General features: G+C 36.1%; 1 protein-coding gene across 1 annotated transcript; it reads left to right on the top strand.

The window, feature by feature from the left end:
• Positions 1 to 129: 129 nt before the first annotated feature.
• On the top strand, positions 130 to 18,465 carry LOC135614179 (uncharacterized). Its single transcript, XM_065111247.1, has 18 exons — positions 130 to 707; positions 3,584 to 3,642; positions 3,747 to 3,878; positions 4,048 to 4,188; positions 5,244 to 5,300; positions 7,809 to 7,903; positions 8,640 to 8,772; positions 10,481 to 10,660; positions 12,711 to 12,904; positions 13,065 to 13,131; positions 14,103 to 14,236; positions 14,996 to 15,062; positions 15,970 to 16,032; positions 16,125 to 16,360; positions 16,450 to 16,576; positions 16,982 to 17,074; positions 17,377 to 17,577; positions 17,915 to 18,465. Exons 1-18 carry the CDS (start codon positions 359 to 361, stop codon positions 18,206 to 18,208), a joined length of 2,622 nt encoding a protein of 873 aa, XP_064967319.1. The 5' UTR covers positions 130 to 358; the 3' UTR covers positions 18,209 to 18,465.
• The last annotated feature ends 791 nt before the right edge of the window (positions 18,466 to 19,256 follow it).

Here is a 19,256-nt window from a genome sequence, read left to right on the forward strand (position 1 = left end):
GTGCCGGGAAACGTTTTCTTCGGGGGAAACGAAAAGAAGATAATAGAGTGAGGAAGACAAAAAGGGACCACGGAACCTTCCCATTTTATTCACCAGAAGAAACTGCCGAGTGCCTCCTAATTATGACATCACGAAACCAACTCCTCTTCCACCCCCCAACCACACACGCGGACACACCGTTGCCTCCTCCCTCTCATCGCGCGCGCTCTCTCTCTCTCTCTCTCTCTCTATCTCTCTCTCATCCTCCTCCGCTTCCTACCCCCTCCCATCGACATCGTTAGCGGAAAAGATGCGACCGAGGGAGTGAGTGAGGCGAAGCCCTCAACCGTTATACCCTAAAGAATCGGATCCTCCACGGATGATGTCTTCTTGCGCCGGACTGGGCCGCACCGCCGTGATCGGCCACCGGAGCTCCCGCCTCCTCCTGCTCCCGGCAGCCGCGCTCCGCGGCTCTGCCCCCCGATTCCGCTGCGTCCTCGACCAGGTCGCTGCGCGGCTGGCCGCTTCCTCCCCTCCGCTCGGCTCCGTCCTCGCCGCAGGCAACGCCATCGCCGCAGCCGCAGCGGCCGCCGGAGGCTCCGGCGCGAGCCACGCTGCGGTGGGGTCGACGCTCGCGCAAGTGGCCGTCACGGCTGTCGCCATCGCCTCCGGGGCGTGCCTCTCCACCAAGGTCGATTTCTTGTGGCCCAAGGTGGAAGAAAAACCTGGTGTGGTTCCTTTCTTTCTCCTCTTATATTTTCGCCTTCTTTCTTCTTTTTGTTGTTCTCAGTTGAGGCGTCGGATTTGCTGTCTTGACCTTTAGTTCGATCTTCTAGTCTTTAGAAGGTCACGGAATACGGATAGATGAATGCGTGTGATGTATCTTTTTGGTAACAGAAAATGGGAATGAAATGGTATAGTTGTGTGACTGTGGGAGGAATTTTGAGGAATCTATATCCATGTTTCATGTTATCTTGCAAATGTTTAGTTGTTCTTTTCTAGTGAATGAAGGTGAAGACAGTAGGAAAAAAGAAAAAGAAAGTAAATAGATCAAGATCAAAGCATCTGTAGCATCGGATCAAATATCCAATATCTGAACAAAATCCTTCATCATCCATTTTATGAGCTGAAACATGTTAATTATGGATGAAAGGAATTATCTATAATGGGTCCAATTGTATTATTGCGAAGGACTTAATAGAAGACCTAAAGGCTTTTATTGTTTACTATAATGGTTTTGTTGATTTAGTTAGTTGGGGAACATTTAAGTTTGCTTGCGCTACACTAATGTATTCAACGAGTCTATAACCTTGGCTGACAAGCCTGGGTAATCTTTGAAAATTTCATCGTAATGGGGATAGATAATTGCAATTGTTGGCTTTCAACGAGGAATTCTTATTGAGCACGAGTCATCAGCTCGCATTGGCTATGTCTCTACCCTTTGTACACATCGCCTATCGCTCCTACCGATTGAATGGTCTAGTGAAGTGTTCAGATCGAGGTGGTGGCCCGTGACGTCATGAGAAGTCCACTAAACCTTATCATTTAGAGGAAGGAGAAGTAGTAACAAGGTTTCTATAGGTGAACCTGCTGAAGGATCATTGTCGAGACCCATTGATGAGGACGACTGTGAACGCGTCAACGGATACCAGTTGGGCTTGTCTCGGCATCACCCCAATGTCGATTTGCCCTCGGGTGGGATGATGGCAGGGACAAACGACCAACCCTGGTGTGGAGAGCACTAAGGAACACAAACATTGGAGGCGGGGGGCCCTCGCTGCATATGGGAGGCTACTAAGCTGACCAATGACTTGAAGGTGCTAGCTAGTTTAGTTGGTAAAGACTTTGACAGCTTATCGTAAGGTCTTGAGCTCTAATCTCACCTTCACGATTTACCCTTTGCAAAAAAAAAAGAAACATGTAAGTCTGCTTATTCTTTATCAAGAAAATAAGTTTGATTACTGTCTAGATGAGAACTTTATTTATTTGGGGTGAAATGGTGCTCGAATTTGCATGCTAGGGAAGACTCTTGGGTTGATCATTCCTAGGAGGTGATGCTGTATTCATTGGTTTGTCCAATTATAAAGAAGATTGATTCATGACTATGCCTGAAAATTTGCATTTATGATGATAGGAGATCAGCTATACAGAAGTTTGGATATGATGAATCAGTTTTGCTATTGTTATATGGTGATCTTTACTGTCAGTGATAGAGGTATGATTTTATGGAGTCAGGTAGATTAAAGAATGCACGCTGGGAACAAGGAAAGGTGCCTTCTATTTATTTATCCTCTTCTCGTTGCCACCTTTCTTGTTGATCTATCTCTCATCCACCTTGAAGTTGCCAATAACAAATCGCATACTGCAATTTGATGCACACTTATGGCTAGAGGGGAAATATAGTTCTTTGCTTGTTTATCTCCAGAGGAATTTATTACAGCAGTATCTTAGATGAGCAGAAATAATAAGGAAAGAGAAGAAAAAAAAAAGACAGAGTAGACAAGTTTTGGCTTGTCAAAACCGACTTCCAGTCTTCTTTGAATCCTTCCAATCAGTCACGAGCTTTCATTTACAGATCATCTATTCTTGAATGCTAATTAAAACTGCAGGGTAAGAAAACATTATGGGACAAAAATTTTTTCTTAAAGAAATCTACAATCTGACAAAATCCTGTCTGAAATGCATTAAATTCTTTTGCATTCTGGTAAACAGCTACAATAGTCAAGTCTCTGTCTTAACTAGGGACTTAAAAGATCTCCTGTAAATGGAATATCATGTTAAAATTTTAAATGAGAATCCAGCTTAACCCAGTACAGGACTTGTCTCAAGCTAATTCTTGCTGCATTTATCTCTCATCCGTGAAGAGTGAAGAATCTCTATCAATAATTGCATTGGCCATGATCTAATCACAATATCTTGGCAGACCATGGACATTTTGATTTATTATCACAGTCTCAGCAGCAATTTGTTCAGGATGCCTCATGGCAGATCACCATCCTAGTCATCTTGATTATATTTTTTAGGTTGATGACAAACGCAAGAAACAGCTTCTTGGAAATTGAAAATTGTTTATAATCTGAAATTCTGACATGGCCTAAAACTGGACTTGATTCACACTAAGGCTCAACTGTAATTGTCCTAGATAAAAGTTTCTATGCTCTGACTTTGTAGGTGTGTTTCCCGTCATCTAACATAAGGTATTTGCTGCATTGCAGAAAATGAAACACAGTGGTCCCAATGTTGAAAATAAAAGAACTGCAGTTCCCACCTGTTTCAGTTTACTTCTTCTACAGCATCTGTGCCATGATTCATATTATGGCCATTGCTTATGATCTCTTTGGGTTTTCGTAATCAAGCATAGTAAATGATTTCATATGTTACAGTGAAACAAGTTTATAATGATTGTTATAGTTACTCAATGACAGGACCAAATTTCTATGTTTGGATTTGCATGGTTATAGACTATACTTTGTGATCATTGATCACCACCATATCTTGCTTTCTTGCTTGAGACTTGCTTCTTTGTAATGCACTGTCTGATTCTCTTAATACTACTGTCAATATTGCCATCTAAATTTTAATATGATGAGGATCTTTAATGCAGATACTCTAATATTGGAAGGAGTAGATGTTACAGGATACCCAATCTTTAAAGATGCAAAGGTTTAGTATTTTCTTCCTAATCATCACACACACACACACACTTTATATATATATATATATATATATATTCTGGCTTCATGTTTACTCTTTGTTCTGTGTTCCAGGTGCAGAAGGCTATTGCATTTGCAAGCAAAGCTCACTTCGGCCAATTAAGAAAAACTGGAGAGCCTTATGTTACACATTGCATCCATACAGGAAAAATTTTAGCTGCCTTGGTTCCAATAAGTGGAAATAGAGTATATACTCCCTTGTATACTTATGTTCTTGCTTATACCTAGGTTTTTCTTGAAGGATATTTATATATAAATATACATTAAATTGTCAATCATCCTATGTTTGATTTGCATTTTGAAGTCAAACAAATTTTGTCCCCTAAAAACCAAAATAAATATAATCTTATTGCAGGCAGTAAACACAGTTGTAGCTGGGATACTTCATGATGTGACTGATGACACATTAGAAAACCTCAGGACAATCAAGGAAGAGTTTGGTGATGATGTGGCACATTTAGTTGCTGGTGTATCAAAATTAAGCTATATAAACCAGGTATGCCATTATATTTTTGTTAAGCTATCTAAGCCGTGCAATTTTGCCTGTGAAACAAGGTTTACCATCTGTGAGCTGACTGATATGAAGTTATACACGGTGGCAAGTTTACTGCTCAGTCCGAGTGTTGATTCTCTTTTTTTTTCTTTTTCATTTTAGATGCTCGACAGCTATTCAGTTGTGCTTCTCTTTTTTCTGCTGCTTCTCTCTCTCATCCTCTGCCACTTACTCCTCTTCTTCTCCTCCTCCTCCTCCTCGTCTTCGTCTATGTTGCTGCCTATCGTATGTGTTGTCACCACCTCCCCCCCGGTTCTCTCTCTAGTGGTTCAAGCAGCATCAACCCATACTGTCATTTGGTACACTGTACAGGATCAGCACTGTATCGGTTCGGTCATTGACTGATATTGATATCAGACTTAAATTATAATCATTGGTACACACTAACTCATATATTAGATACTACAAGAACTTGTAACATAATCTGACTTTAATTTAGTCAGATAGCAATTGGTTCATTACATGAACATGTGATTGTGGCGAAGGTTCTGTTGGGTCTGGAATGGAGAGCTACTAATTACTGGTTTATTAGATGATGTCTTGGATGCCTTCGGTTTATATAAGGCTTTCTTTAAGCTGGCAAGGGACAAGTGTTAAGCATTTTTACAAGCATTCTTGTTTTGGAATCCCTGAAGTATGGATACTGAGATCCAGTCGACCAAAGTTATTCTCCTGCAATGCACATCATATGTACTATTTCTTCCGACACATGTACAACTTGTTTTTGAATGATACTTAAACATCCTATGTAGACACTGTCATATGAAAATATTTTATCTTTTACTGTGATGTCTGAACTTTTCATATCATCTAGCAGCAATTTGACAAAATGAAAAATTTCTGAACCAATAGGCAATATAAAGTGCATCAGTCTTTTTATGCTGGGATTGTACTTGTAACTGTGACAGTATGCAGCTAATTTTTCTTGGTAACCCTGTGTCTGAGAACAACATCTATGTCTTAATTTCTTGCTTATGATCAACAATTGCACTGTGCAGCTGTTACGAAGACATAGGCGTGAAAGTGTAAACCAAACTACCCTTGGTTCTGAAGAGGTAATATGTTCTTCTCTTATATAGATATATATCTTACCCACGGAGCATGAAACTTAAATTCTGGGATTTTATTTGATATTCATGTAAAACTTTTTATTATGTAGCATTATGTGTGTATATATTTTAGTATCATAAAATGTTTGCATTTTAAGACACCAATAAATGTTCATGTATAATTACAAATTTCATCGATTACCTTGGTCGTTTGAGTTATTTTCTTAAGTACTTTTCTCAGCATGTTAAGATGCTCTTTTCTAGAGGTTGAGAAATGATTTACGTATTTTTTCTTTGACGTCTATCTCTAAGCCAGATTTCTAAGTTGAAGTTAGCATATTGGACTTTTCCTGCTAAAAGAGAAAGCATGCCATTGTAAACCACACCCTACATTCTCTCATTTCCTATCAGATCTGGCTGTTGTTTTTTATTTTACTTCTCTTATAATGTCATCAAATTTCATTAGCACTGCTCTCTTTTCCAACATCATGGACCTCTTGGTCCTTGAGATGGCTATCATCACTCTCTTTATGCACTAATTTAATGTCCTTATATGAAATCTTAAATAGTCTTAACAAATTTGTTATCTTATGATTTTTCCTGAAACATTTATTATTATGAGACCTTTTTGTATCGAAATTATAACTGAGGTTCTGTTGGGCCACCTAACATTGTTATATTTAAGAATTTTTTTCCTTTTTTGACTCGTCCTTTTAAGTTACATCATATGCAAGGAGGTGCACAAGTTTATCTAGCCTATTTTGGTTTGAATTTTCATTAACTAAAGAAAATTAAAATTGGCCACAGCAGATGCTTTTCTGCTGAAGAACAAGTACAGAGCATAGTGATAAAGTTTTGTAGACCGATAAGGACTAGGTTTGTACTTTGTGCTGAAATTGGAACTATATTTTGAGACATCCTGGCTTCATTCTGGAGCCATTTGATGTTTTGATTATTTCTAGATTTCAGGCATAACAAACTTAAAGATGATTTAGTGATGTTCCTTTTTACTATTTCATTCTTCCTTTTACTTATCCAAACCAGGTTCTCTGAAAATTCATAGATAATGAGACATCTCTAGGTTGTCAACAAATGCCAAAATGACACGTTAAGCTTAGAATTTGTTTCAGGTATCATTTGACTATTCCTCATGAAGTGTTAAAAGATATAATTAAAGTCCAAGAATGTACTGGACAATTTAATGAAGCGTGATATTTCTAAGACATATTCTTGATATGCTAACCAAAGTAAAGTTTGCAAGGTTTACTAGTAACTGCTTGTAGTGATGTGAAGATTACTTATAAGAAACAAAGTGACCATTTTGGGACCACTGATTTCTACCAAATGCCACATAATAACCATTTGTCTTTTTCCTGTGATTGCTTGATCCATGTCCCTGATTTTCTTGCACTTGTCTAATTAGACAACATCAAGGTGCACACATAGTAACCCATTGATGCATGTCCAATTCAGCTGCAGCGTAGGTCTGCGTTTTTAGAGAGTTCCATAAATAAAAGTTTGTCAATTGAAAGAAAAAGAAGAAAGACATGATGTAATTTCTTATAAGAACAGAAAGTGTTTGTGGGCAGTACCTTATCTTATTTCTTCTTTTACTATTCCTTTTCCTTGTATCAACCCCCTTTTGTTATTTGTTATATCTGTTGATCCTGTTTGTTCTTTACTTGTTCAGCATCTATATCAATCGATAGGGCATACTTTTGGTCTATCCATTCAATAGAATGATTTTTCTCACTTGAATATTGAACACTTACATAATCAACTAAATGTACTCAGGGGTTATCTGAGATTGCATAGTAAATCTTTTATCTTGCATGATAAACTTTTTCAAGTTCTATAAGCCAAATGTTACCTTTTTTTTTACCTTTTCATATCTTGAAAATAAAATTTGCTGCATAATACTGTAAGCTACATTTGCCTTATGTTATATGCCATCAGCATGTGGCATGCTACCCATCAATTTTTGTAGGAGGCTAGGAGCTAATTTCTCACTAACTTTTATTCTATACTTTCTTTCATGCTTTGACTTTTAAAAGCAAATGCTGCACAGAACTACAATTTTTTCTTGGTATTCTCAAATCCATGTATCTTGTCATGACACACCAACAAGTTGCAATACTAGACATTTCAGTTTATTATAATGTTCTGTGTTCTACGACTATTGCATTGTACATTATGATGTTGAATATGATGTGGTTATCCTATTTTTAGTTTTTCCTAACTGGGCACTCAGTGTCTTGGTCTAGGTTACTCTAGAAGTAAGAAAAAGCTTCCATGAGTTCTCACACGTGTAAATGCATATGGACAACAAAAAAGAAAAACAGAAATAAAAAAGAAAACAAACTATCTTGTGAATTAACTGTATCATGGTACGAAATGTTGCTTGATTTTATTATCCACATCTATGACTGACTTCACATTTGAAAATATATGTTGACAGACATCACTTAAATTAATATTTTATTAATATCTTGAAAGTTTTAACCTGCTCTGTAGGCAAATAACCTAAGAGTTATGCTTTTGGGGATGGTTGATGACCCTCGTGTTGTTCTCATCAAGCTGGCAGATCGTTTGCATAATATGCGGACAATGTAAGTTTGCTGGGTGTTACTGCTAGATCTTTCTTTCTCATAGCTGTTTGTTTTATAATATGTGGATGATTTCATCATATCGTCAGTTTCTCTTTGTCCATCTGGAGTTTAAAAGTATTCAACCATATTACTTACAGAAATCATATTGTTCAAGTAGTTATGGAATTGGTATATATATTTGCCTGAATGTGCATATGAGATGGCTTGATTTAGTTGTAAAATCTTAAGATGATATAAGATATGTGTCTTGCGAAGTTTTCCATTTTCTCCAGTTGAGGTTATCACACATACATTTGGCAGTTTTGGCCAGTTGTTGGAAAAAAAAGAAGCATGTTTTATTTGATCAAAAAGGAACACCAATCTACTGGGTGCATCTATTTTTGAATCATGAGTTGGTGCATATAATCTGTATTGTTACATTTACAAGGAACCTATTCTTGCTGAAGTAACCCAATCTATGTTTTGAGAGGAACTAAATAATTTTCAAGAACCAGGTTCTCATTCTAAAGTCACTTTGTTTAGCTTTTCAATATTCTGATGTTTAAACTTTAAAGTACATTTGTATTTGTTCTATTTCTGATTTGTCTTAAAGTCTTTTCCTTGACTATCATGGATACTAGCTTGAAATATTAATTTGGTAAGCCAAATGATGGTACAATCTTTTCAGTGTCTGAACTATCATAAGGAATGCTTCTTGATATACTTAAATTTCTCAGTTTTTTGTCAATTCCTTCAGCTATGCTTTATCATTGCCCAAAGCTCAGGCAGTGGCTCAGGAGACATTGGCAGTTTGGTGTTCTCTTGCTTCTAGATTAGGTGTTTGGGCTTTAAAATCAGAACTGGAAGATTTGTGCTTTGCAGTCCTTCAGGTCTGTTTCCAGTGTCTTTCTGATATGGACTTGCAGAAACTATTGAAAAAAAATGAAAAGATTTCCTAGTTGATCAACATTCAGGATTATTTGTTGCTCAATTGTCATGCTTTTTTTTTCATATTTAATGGCAAAAACTGTTAGTCATTCTGAAGCATTCAGTTCTCTCAATTTGTCCCACCCACTGTGTTCTCATTCAGAAGCATTAACTGCTAGTTGTCTTGTCTAATGTAAGTAAATAACATGGTTAATCTGTTAGCTATTTCTCACTAGGAAAACTTGCACTTGGCTGATAGCCTAATATCCTTTATTTCTTTTCTTTTTGTACCATGGCAATTTGGATGATATGATGACAAGAAATTAAACCCATGTGTTTGTTGAAGAGATTGAGATGGTAGAACCACAAATTATCCACTTCGAGAGTGAAATATAGTATTTATCGTGTTTGTGATTGCTTACACCATGTACTGTTCATTAGAGAACTGCACAATAACATGTTTGAAGGTTCGATGTGGCCTTGTCATACATGTCAGTGCAGTACAGACATTAGAGTCCATGCGGCTGGCATAATGACATTACAGTAGGAAGTGGGGAAAAAAGAGTAGGGAGAGAAGAAAGGATACAAAAAGAAACTTTATGCAAGATTACAAGATGCAATATTACACCCAAGGTTTGCTGTACTATCCACTTGGTACAAGTGGTACATACTGGTCCGATAGTAGACTGGTATAGGCAGTAAATTGGTACACCCCCATGTGCCATGTATCAGTATATTCGGTACGGCTAGGTATAGCTCGGTACGTATCATCCCGATAGCTGGTCAGTACATCGGTATGGACCGGTAAGACGAACCATGATTACAACTACAAATAGAGAGGTTGTTTCTATGACTAAACCCTATTAATCTATGTTACAAGGAGCAACCTATTTTGTTCCAAGGCTTATCCTCAACTAGAACCTCATTGGTTATTAACAAAATTTTGTTTTTTCCTCCTAATATCCTGTTCTGCAAAGATTGGTACTAAATATTTTTTTCTTCTTAATCAAGCTGCAACTAGTTTTATGACAAAATTGCTGAAATGACATTGAGTCTAGAAGAGTAAATTGCAACTTCTTGGTCAACTACTGCTGGATAAGAAGCTTGCACTGAAAAATGAATCCAATTTGAAGAGTAAACATTAACAATATTGTTATATTCCCTACATGGAAAGACAAAATAGCTGATACAGCATCAATTTCCAAGCAATATGAAGCAAGTAGCACAACATGCTTACTCTTTGCAGGGCAAGGTAAGGCATCACACTATTTTACTAACCACTGCCATGAATTACAGTACGGAGTTACTCTTTCTGGAAGTTAACAATTGATCATCATCTTTATGTGTGCTTTGAAGTGCTTGTTTGGAAATAATTGTCTTCTTTTTCAGCCAAAAAGATCTACAATATAAAAAATTTTCTTTATCTTGTATTCATATGCAAACTAATACCTGCAGATGCAGGAGCAATTGTTATACTTCCTGAATTAGGTTAGCTTGCTCTGTCTGACTCTCTCTCCTGCATTATAATTTTTAGCTGTATGAGTAGTGATAGGCAAGAGAAACCTTGCTGTCATTTAGCTGTGTAAATTTCACTTTGACATAGCTTATTAGTAACTCTTAAACTAACATGCAATTTTCTTCAGTTTAACATTCATGTTGAATCTTTTGCAGCCACGGGTATTTAGGATAATCCGAGCTGAGCTTGCTTCCATGTGGGCTCCAAATAACAAGATTCGTAATTTTAGGAGAGTGTCTATGAAGGCTGGCCTTCTAACCCCATCAAAAGATGATGGTATAATATTTCATGATGGTTGGCCTATCGAAAACAATGAAGAAAGAGAAAATATGAGAGTGAGTATGATTTGCAAGAATTTCTATAGTTTGGTTGCAGTGTTTCAAATTAACAACTAGGACCTTCAAGCTAAGTTTTACTTATATGACATGTGCTGGATGTAGCTACTAAGATACTATTGTAAAGAGTAATACAAAGCTAAAACGAAATATAAATAGTTCAATGACTTGAAATTTTCTTTGAAACAACAGATGTTCCCACTTCTATATTTTAGTGAGTGGATCCTCAATATTTAGGACATGTTATGTAATTTGCATTTTTGAAATGAAGAAAACAATATTTTAGCTGCAAGAAAATGATTTGTGTCATTTAACAACTCTGGAAGCATGTTATACCCAAAGTGGAAATTGAAAAGCTTAGTTCATAAATAAAAACAAATATTGCAGCAGTTCGAGATTTTAGTGTCAAGCAAATTGAACAATGTAGATAATGAAAGACAATACTAATCTAATAGCAGCTGAAGGAAGTAAATCAGAGGTTCCTCATGTCATGGCTTGGGATGTTAGGTCATGAATGATGCAAAGATAACTAAGCCGATGAGATCAACAAATACAACTCTTTTAGCATGCTGCTGCGAGTTACTTTTATGTGGACCTATAATACAACCATAGTAAAAGATATGTCAAGATAGTTGACGACTAGATGATCTGCAGGATGCAAACACTTGAGTGAGAGAACAACCTTGAGTTTGGGGTTCCTTTGTCATCTTTTAATTAAATGCATAAATGGTTATGCTGGTCCATGGACAACTGCAATGCTGCACTATATCATATCAGTGATATCTCAGCAGTTTACATGTGTGCAAACCCATGTATTGGCCATAATTAATTATTCTCTACTTAATCATGGGTACCTTTCTCAGTCTAGTATGGGTCACTATGAAGTAGCACAGATGTCTTTTTGCTGAATTGCCTTGGCACTCTGCTGGGTTCCTCATCAGCATGTCATGCCTGGTATCTTACTAGAAAATCAAGGACCTTCATGTTTTTACATGCATGCAAATGCTCAATTATGTGGTTCTGATTCTCCTGAGGAGGATGTAAAAGAAATTCCAAAAATGTTAATATTCTCCTTAAGTCAAATGACACAAAACATGTCCTAAGCATTTCTGGAGAAGGTAGCACAAACATGGTAGACCAGACCTATCTCTATGTATTTTTGGATGTTTATTTTGCTACAATATGCTGATACTTTAAGCAAGGAAAGCTTTCACAAAAGTTTAGATTCATAGTGAGGTCAGAGGTGAACCACAGGGCTCCTGATTTTTCTTAAAATTTTGAAAATCTGAAATAGAACATGTAAAATGGGGTTAATAGCAACTGGGACCATGAAACAATGAGCAGCACCAAAGCTACATATGAGTGTTCAATGGTAAATTAACAGCTTAATTTACTATAGGGAGAGAACTCCAAGTCATCTTTGAAAAATTTAGATGAATTTCCTTGCATATGACACAATAAGTAAAGTACATCTTGTTCACATAACACAAGTATTTTTATTTGGTACATATGCCTCAACCTTCTATAGGCTTTATCCATGAGGCTTGAGTTAGTATGTGATGTGTTTCTAAATGAGGTAAAATGAGCATCAAAATTTATCTTTTTTTTATAAACGGTGTCAATTAAAATTTTCTAATTATCTTCTGGACAGTTAGGACAAAAGACTAATATTCTATTTAATCTCCTGTATCCTACAATTAAAATGTATAGTTGCTTCATGAGTTCATACTAATTCAGGCAATTATAATTTGATGATAAGTTGTTTTTCCTTATTTTACAATTAAGTGAATAAGTGCTTATATTTATATAAAAGTGCTTACTTAATCTATTATGGTTTAAACTTTAAACCTTCTCAACTTCTTAGTTGACAATGTTTGGAGGACTTATTTTAACAAATATTAACAATTTAGTTGAAAATAAAGGACAAATTTGATCTCACTGCTCATAGGTAGAATTACCAATATACTCTTCAATTTCTTTTGAAATGTGACGTCTCTCACTTTTTGCAATAACTTAATTACTAATATTTCTGGTTATTGTTTATCTGCAGGATCTTTTACAGGCTGTATTGCCATTTGATTTGTTTCTGGACCGGAAGAAGCGCACTAACTTTCTTAGTAATCTTAGTAAATGCTCAGAATCACATGAAACAAAGCCTAAGGTTTTCAGTGATGCAGTTTTCGCGTTAGCATCTTTAGCAATTTGTGAGGAAGCACTTGAAAGAGAGTTACACATATCAACCTCGTAAGATTGCATTATCCTTTTCTGATTTTGCCTTATGATCAACTGGTTCTTTTATGGGTATATTTATCATTCTTCTAATTCATGCTTGTGGGCAGATATTCTCATATTTATTACCTTAGAATCAGTTATAAGTTTTATAGTAACATTTTCTACTGCTCAGCTACATACCAGGGATGGAAGTCTCTCTCTCTAGTCGGCTGAAAAGCTTGTACAGTATCTATTGCAAGGTATATCCAAGTTTCATTCAGTAAATTTAATTAATCACATTCATCTTTTTTTACTTATTCAAATATGCTTGAGACATGCCTGGTACATAGAGATATACATATATGTTTATGTTTACATATTTTCCTTGAGAAATGAAAAAGTATTTTGAAGGAGACCAACGTGAAGGAAATTCTTATGGAACCAACATGAAACATATTATTTTGACAAATGTCAATAACTTGAAATTACAGAAACCCTGAATGACAAAGTATCCAGACAAACAAATGGCTAAAGGAAACACTAACAGTATTCCAGTGACAATTCTATGGTTTAAGCCATTGTCAGGATTGATTGATGTCTTAGAATTACTTTCTATATGTGTTGTATGATATATCCTGCTTTGGAAATGTCACAATTCACTAACATTTGGGTAAAATAGAAAAATATCCAATCTAAGGATGTACTGATGTCATAAAATTGTTGAATCAATGCCTTATATAATTTGTCTCCCTACTCCAGATAGTTGGAATAATCACCTAAACCTGATTTTTCTTGCAGGAATGACTGTGCAAATACCCTTAATAATTTTTGAATTAAAATGACCTTATTATAATTTATACCCCCATGTGTATCGATTCTTATTTAGTTGTGCAATGCATGTGTATTATTAATAGATTTTGTAGGTAAAAAACATCTTCAAAATGGCTGTATTAGGATAACATTTAATGTTCTTGTTTCTTCTATTTCATATGCATGTCAAAAGTGTTTTGGTATATGAACAGAATTTTGTTTTATCCTTGTGCAAACCATCAAATTTCCATGAGGATCTCTAAGTTGACAAAGTTGTGCATTCTTTCAATTGTCTTGGAAAACATGACCTATGTAACTGCTAGGATGAAGTGTATAATAGCTATCTAATGAAATGGGTTCTCATATATGTTTCTTTTTGTATTAGAATATGCTTATCATTTTCTTCCTATGTTTTGAAAAGATGAAACGCAAAGGTGTTGGCATTAGGAAAATTTATGATGCTCGTGCACTAAGGGTGATTATTGGGGATAAGAATGGAAAACTACATGGACCTGCTGTAAAGAACTGCTACTGTCTTCTTGACATTATACACAAGTAAGATTTCTGGTTACTTGTAAGCTGAACCTACTTTTTTATTGTGGGTAATGTCAAACATTTCAGAACTCCTAAAAGAAAATTTGTTATTTGAGGTCCTTTACAGCAATCTAGAGGCCCCAGTTATTTGGGGTTGGCTAGATTGATATTTCCATCATCTAGTTTTTTTAGGGTGAGATCACTAGTCAAATTAAGAGCCATTAGTTTCTTTACTTTTCTAGTAATGTTTTCTTAAATGTTCCTTTAACTATCCTCTTAGATAATCTGAATTGATTGATTTCACTTGGTAGTTGATAGTTGATACATTGTTAATTGTTTGAGCAAGTAAATAGGATGTATAGTAGATTTTCCTACTATAGATCATTAATCTGCAGGAAATTCAGTAAAGAAATTCTGCCTTCCATCCCATCTACTTTCTGTTCCTATAGGCCTTTCACCAGCCTTTCGTGGGAGCCCACATGGTTTGTTGTTTCAACCTACCATGCAGGCCCCAAACCATAGAGCTATGAGAGGCCAAGGATGAGTTTTGGGAGGGAATGCTCGTGATGGGAGGGTCAACCTATAAACCATAGAGTTTATAGGTTGACCCTCTTCCAAAATTTGAACTGATATTGCATGTTTTTCAGTATTCTAGAAACAATGCTGCAGAGTGCTACCAACTAATGATTAAAGTGTCAAAGTATGTGAGGGTTGTCCAGTAAAATGTTAATCAGTGAGATTGTTGATTGTTGCTTTGTTGAATTTGCTACCTGCTTGCAGGCTCTGGACCCCAATTGATGGAGAATTTGATGACTATATTGTAAATCCGAAGCCTAGTGGTTATCAGGTAAATATTGTTGCATGATTAGTCATGCTAATACAATGTGGAATCAATTAACTGCATTTTGATGGTACCTCTTAACGGACATTAGAGATCTCTTAGGCCACACGTTCTTATTGGCATGAACTTGTTTAAATGGTGATAGCTTTGTCCATTTTATTTGGTATGTTTTACAATATCACAAATTGTGTAATGCCATGTCAAATAGTCTTAAATGTCAAGATATCTGCACATATACTGTGCTTCCAAACTGAATTTATCATAAACTTTGCACTTTGATAAACACAAAGAGCTTAGATATCAAAGATAAACTAAGGTGAGATGAGGCTGGAATAGTGGTACATTATCTAAGAGGACTAGGGACATGCATAATCAAGAACCTTAAAAGGGAATTGCTGTTCTCGAGTGGACAAGTAGCTTGGCTAGATAAAAAGGCAAGCCTGGGAGCAGACATCAGTAGCGGATTGGTCTTTATCGTACAAGACCTAGAAAATGGAAATATTGATGAATGGTCCAGTCTAACTATTTGGAGGTAAAGTAGTTCATTTTGTGTGAGAATTCTAGTTGTGAAAATATTTGTTTCTTTTCCTAAGCTGAAGAGCATGTCAGTATGACCAGTTAATTTACTTTTTTACTTTATCAGGTGCAGTTTTTTGGGCATATCACTTGATGTATTTACTCTATTTTGTTGATCTTTGAGAGTGCGAAACTGGACTTGCTTTGTAATATTAGATTTTCTTCATTAGAAATTCTGATTAGGTTCATTCATATGTTTTAAACTTCATGCATGTAGGTTTTCATTGGCATCAAATTGTATATGTGAGGTAGTTGGCTGGTTGACTAGGTCTCCCAGTTCTCTTCCCGGTTCTACTTTTTTCTTCTTATGCTGTTATTCTTCATTCATTTCTTGCAGTCGCTCCATACTGCAGTGCAGGGTCCTGATAACTCACCTTTGGAGGTGCAAATAAGAACACAGGTACAGCACTTATCAAAGCATTAATTATGAACATCATGTAGTTATAATTCTAGATTTGTGCTAATACTGACACACACCATTTTCCTATCTAGCGGATGCATGACCATGCAGAATATGGACTTGCTGCTCATTGGTTATACAAGGAGAACGAGGTTGACTATACAAGTCCTAGTGATTCTGTAGCTAATGTCTCTCCCTATCAATCAAATATTTTGGAGGATGAGGTGTATACTCAAGATGAGAGCCCCTGGAAATACAGTTCCATTAAAGTGGGACACCCTGTCCTTAGGGTGGAGGGAAGTCAATTACTTGCAGCAGTCATTGTCAGGTTCGGTATCTGTTGTAACTTAATTTATTTATTAACATTACTAGGTTCTTCTTATGTCTAATGCTATCATGTAAGCATGGCTAATCCAGGGTAGATCATGATAAAAGGGAGCTACTTGTTGCTGTGAGCTTTCTTGAAGCTTCTGAAGCCGTTGCAGATATAAGATCTTCTTCTCAATTGAAGCGTTGGGAAATTTATGCTAGACTCTATAAGAAGGTAATTATGTTACTCTTGCAGATTATTTATCCGATTTATATATTTTGTTTTAAACGATCAAAATATACATTGTGGTATATGATATTGATAGATTAACAAAAGTTGCTCTTTCAATCATCTTGACTGTGAGGGTTGTCTGAATGCTACCCCTTTCTATTCTCATGACAACATTTATTATGTCAAAATAACAATCAAAGTTCTTGTGAAAGATCATATAACCACATTTAATTATCTTTTGTCTTTTCTTGAATTAGAATAGTCCATTGTTGAAATTGCTAATCTATTGGTCAGTGACATTTGCCTTTCAATTGCCATTCTTTAATGTAATTGGGTTTTGCTGTGATAGTATGTCTTTTGCTTCTGTTGTTAGTTTTCTTTCCCTAAAACTTTAAGTTGGTTGTTTAGGTTTCCGAACAGTGGTGGTTCGCACCAGGACATGGGGACTGGTGCACGTGCCTGGAGAAGTATACATTATGCCGAGATGGGATATTTCATAAGGTGGAAGTCACACTACATCTGATTTTATTAAGAAGTGTCACTAAAGCCAACTCCCATAAGTAATATTGTTAAAAATCAATATGGCAATTTGCTGTAGTCTCAAGCATTTGAATATCTCTCACTTCTTTTCTGCTACTCCTTGCATTGGAAAAGGACAAGTTTCCTTCAAATGTCAGAGAGGCAAAAGAACAAAGCTAAAACTTGAATGATAAATTAATATTAGTTATCCACCAGGATGAAATTGCATATTCATTTCCAAGCTAACAGTTTGATTATTGTAAGACTTGCTTTTTCTTGTCCAGCAAGACCAATTTCAACGACTATTACCTACCTTCATCCAAGTAATAGATCTAAAGGAGGAGGACGAAGCTGAGTATTGGATGGTCGTTTCTGCCGTATTTGAGGGGAAACAAATCCTTGCTGTTCCATCTGGTTCAAACTACTCAGAGAAAACCCTCTATTCTGGTAGCTATGCTCCTGCGGATGATGGCATCACCAACAAGGTTAGGAATTTTATCAACTCAATATTTTGGAGCTTGCTTTTCATTCGGGCAACTAGATTATTTGGAACAAACTATACATGCAAATCTGAGGTAGCAAGCAATCACATCTTAGTAATCTGTCCAATTTTGTAATATCACCAACACTCCTGCCCCATTTCATGATTACCTTTGACGGTTGTATGATTTTCCACCCAGCTGGATTTGTCAGCACTGTGATAATTGTTCTAGCAGGAAAGAGCCGGCCGGATAACAATGCATATTTTTTTTCCATGTTCATTTTACCCATACAACTGCTCATGTATCACAAAGTTCTCACGGAGATTATTTTTCAATAAAGGTGCATTTCCTGAGGACAATGCTTCAGTGGGAAGAGCAGATCTTGCTCGGAGCATCGTCAAGAGAACGAAAGTATCAATCGAGCTTGTACGGAGGATCTAATTCTGTTGGTCTTGGTGAGGTGGTGGTTATACGTTGGCCGCATGGTGAAATAATGAGAATGAAATCTGGTAGCACTGCCGCCGATGCTGCTAGAAGAATAGGCCAGGATGGAAAGCTTGTCTGGGTAAATGGACAGCTTGTGTTACCACAAACCCAGCTCAAGGATGGTGATATAATTGAAGTGAGGGTGTGAACCTAAGTTGCATGCGGCAGGCTGATTAAGAAGAAGATGGTTGGGCAGGTCGTGGGATAGTTATTATTCGTCGAAGTTGCATTAGGTTAGTTCCGCAGAGATGGAGCCCTTTGTACAGAATTCTTTTCAAGAAGATAAAAGCTTGATTACATTCCATAGAAATATATATATACATATCATAACCCAGCAATCAATGTATCTTGTGGCATTTAGTTGCTTCTTACCAATCAGATAGCATTGGATGGGATTTGGTTCCATTGTGATACTGGATTATTATTTATCACTGGCCTGATTGACAATTGACCAAGGGATACTATCGTAGGCTCTTCAATGTAGGTGGATTTGTTCTCAGTCCAATTCAACTTAAAAATAGGAGTGGGTCAGTAACCTTATGAGCATAAAAATCAATCTTATGTTACTATTATATAAAAAATTTTAATATTAAAATTTTAAGTTAAATAATAATATATTTAAATTTACGATACGTATATTTTGATATCATTCGATTCTGAAAGCTATAATGATATACATTGATCTACAAGAAGAATTAAACTCGTCTTCTCTGTTTGTTTCAATCCTTCGCATCATCACTATAGACAATCGCATCATCACTATAGATAATCGATTAAGGATAAAGGAGAGATAAGAAAAAGATCTAATCAATGATTAAGGAGAGATGAGAAAAGATTTTTTAATCTCTCAATAATATCGTATTCATATCTTCGCGTATCCACATATTCGGATATTATGTATTGAGTCATTGAGAGGTTCAATCTATTTACAGACAAGAACAGATATCTAAGATAAATAATTAGGAGAGCCTGATTACATCAAAATCATCTCCTAATTACTTCTATTGGGTCCTTCTAATTAACGTGACCATCCAATTCAATGTGACCACTTTCATCATGACACGATAAACTCAGAACCATTGATTGTGTCCACAAATCTGATGACTAATGTTCATGGCAGTCAAATGAATCATCAATGTAACAGTACATCAAAAAAAAAAATATAGTAGCTAATTGTGTAGATATAGGTTGGATTG

This window comes from Musa acuminata, chromosome BXJ2-6, assembly GCF_036884655.1.
Source record: "Musa acuminata AAA Group cultivar baxijiao chromosome BXJ2-6, Cavendish_Baxijiao_AAA, whole genome shotgun sequence".
Taxonomy (NCBI): domain Eukaryota; kingdom Viridiplantae; phylum Streptophyta; class Magnoliopsida; order Zingiberales; family Musaceae; genus Musa; species Musa acuminata.

What these genes read in the sequence shown, in the direction of transcription:
- LOC135614179 (XM_065111247.1), top strand. Translation starts at nt 359, where the DNA reads ATGATGTCTTCTTGCGCCGGACTGGGCCGCACCGCCGTGATCGGCCAC. An exon ending in CAATCTTTAAAGATGCAAAG is followed by an intron (nt 3,643 to 3,746) that starts GTTTAGTATTTT and finishes TCTGTGTTCCAG; the next exon opens with GTGCAGAAGGCTATTGCATT. An exon ending in TGTACAGTATCTATTGCAAG is followed by an intron (nt 13,132 to 14,102) that starts GTATATCCAAGT and finishes TGTTTTGAAAAG; the next exon opens with ATGAAACGCAAAGGTGTTGG.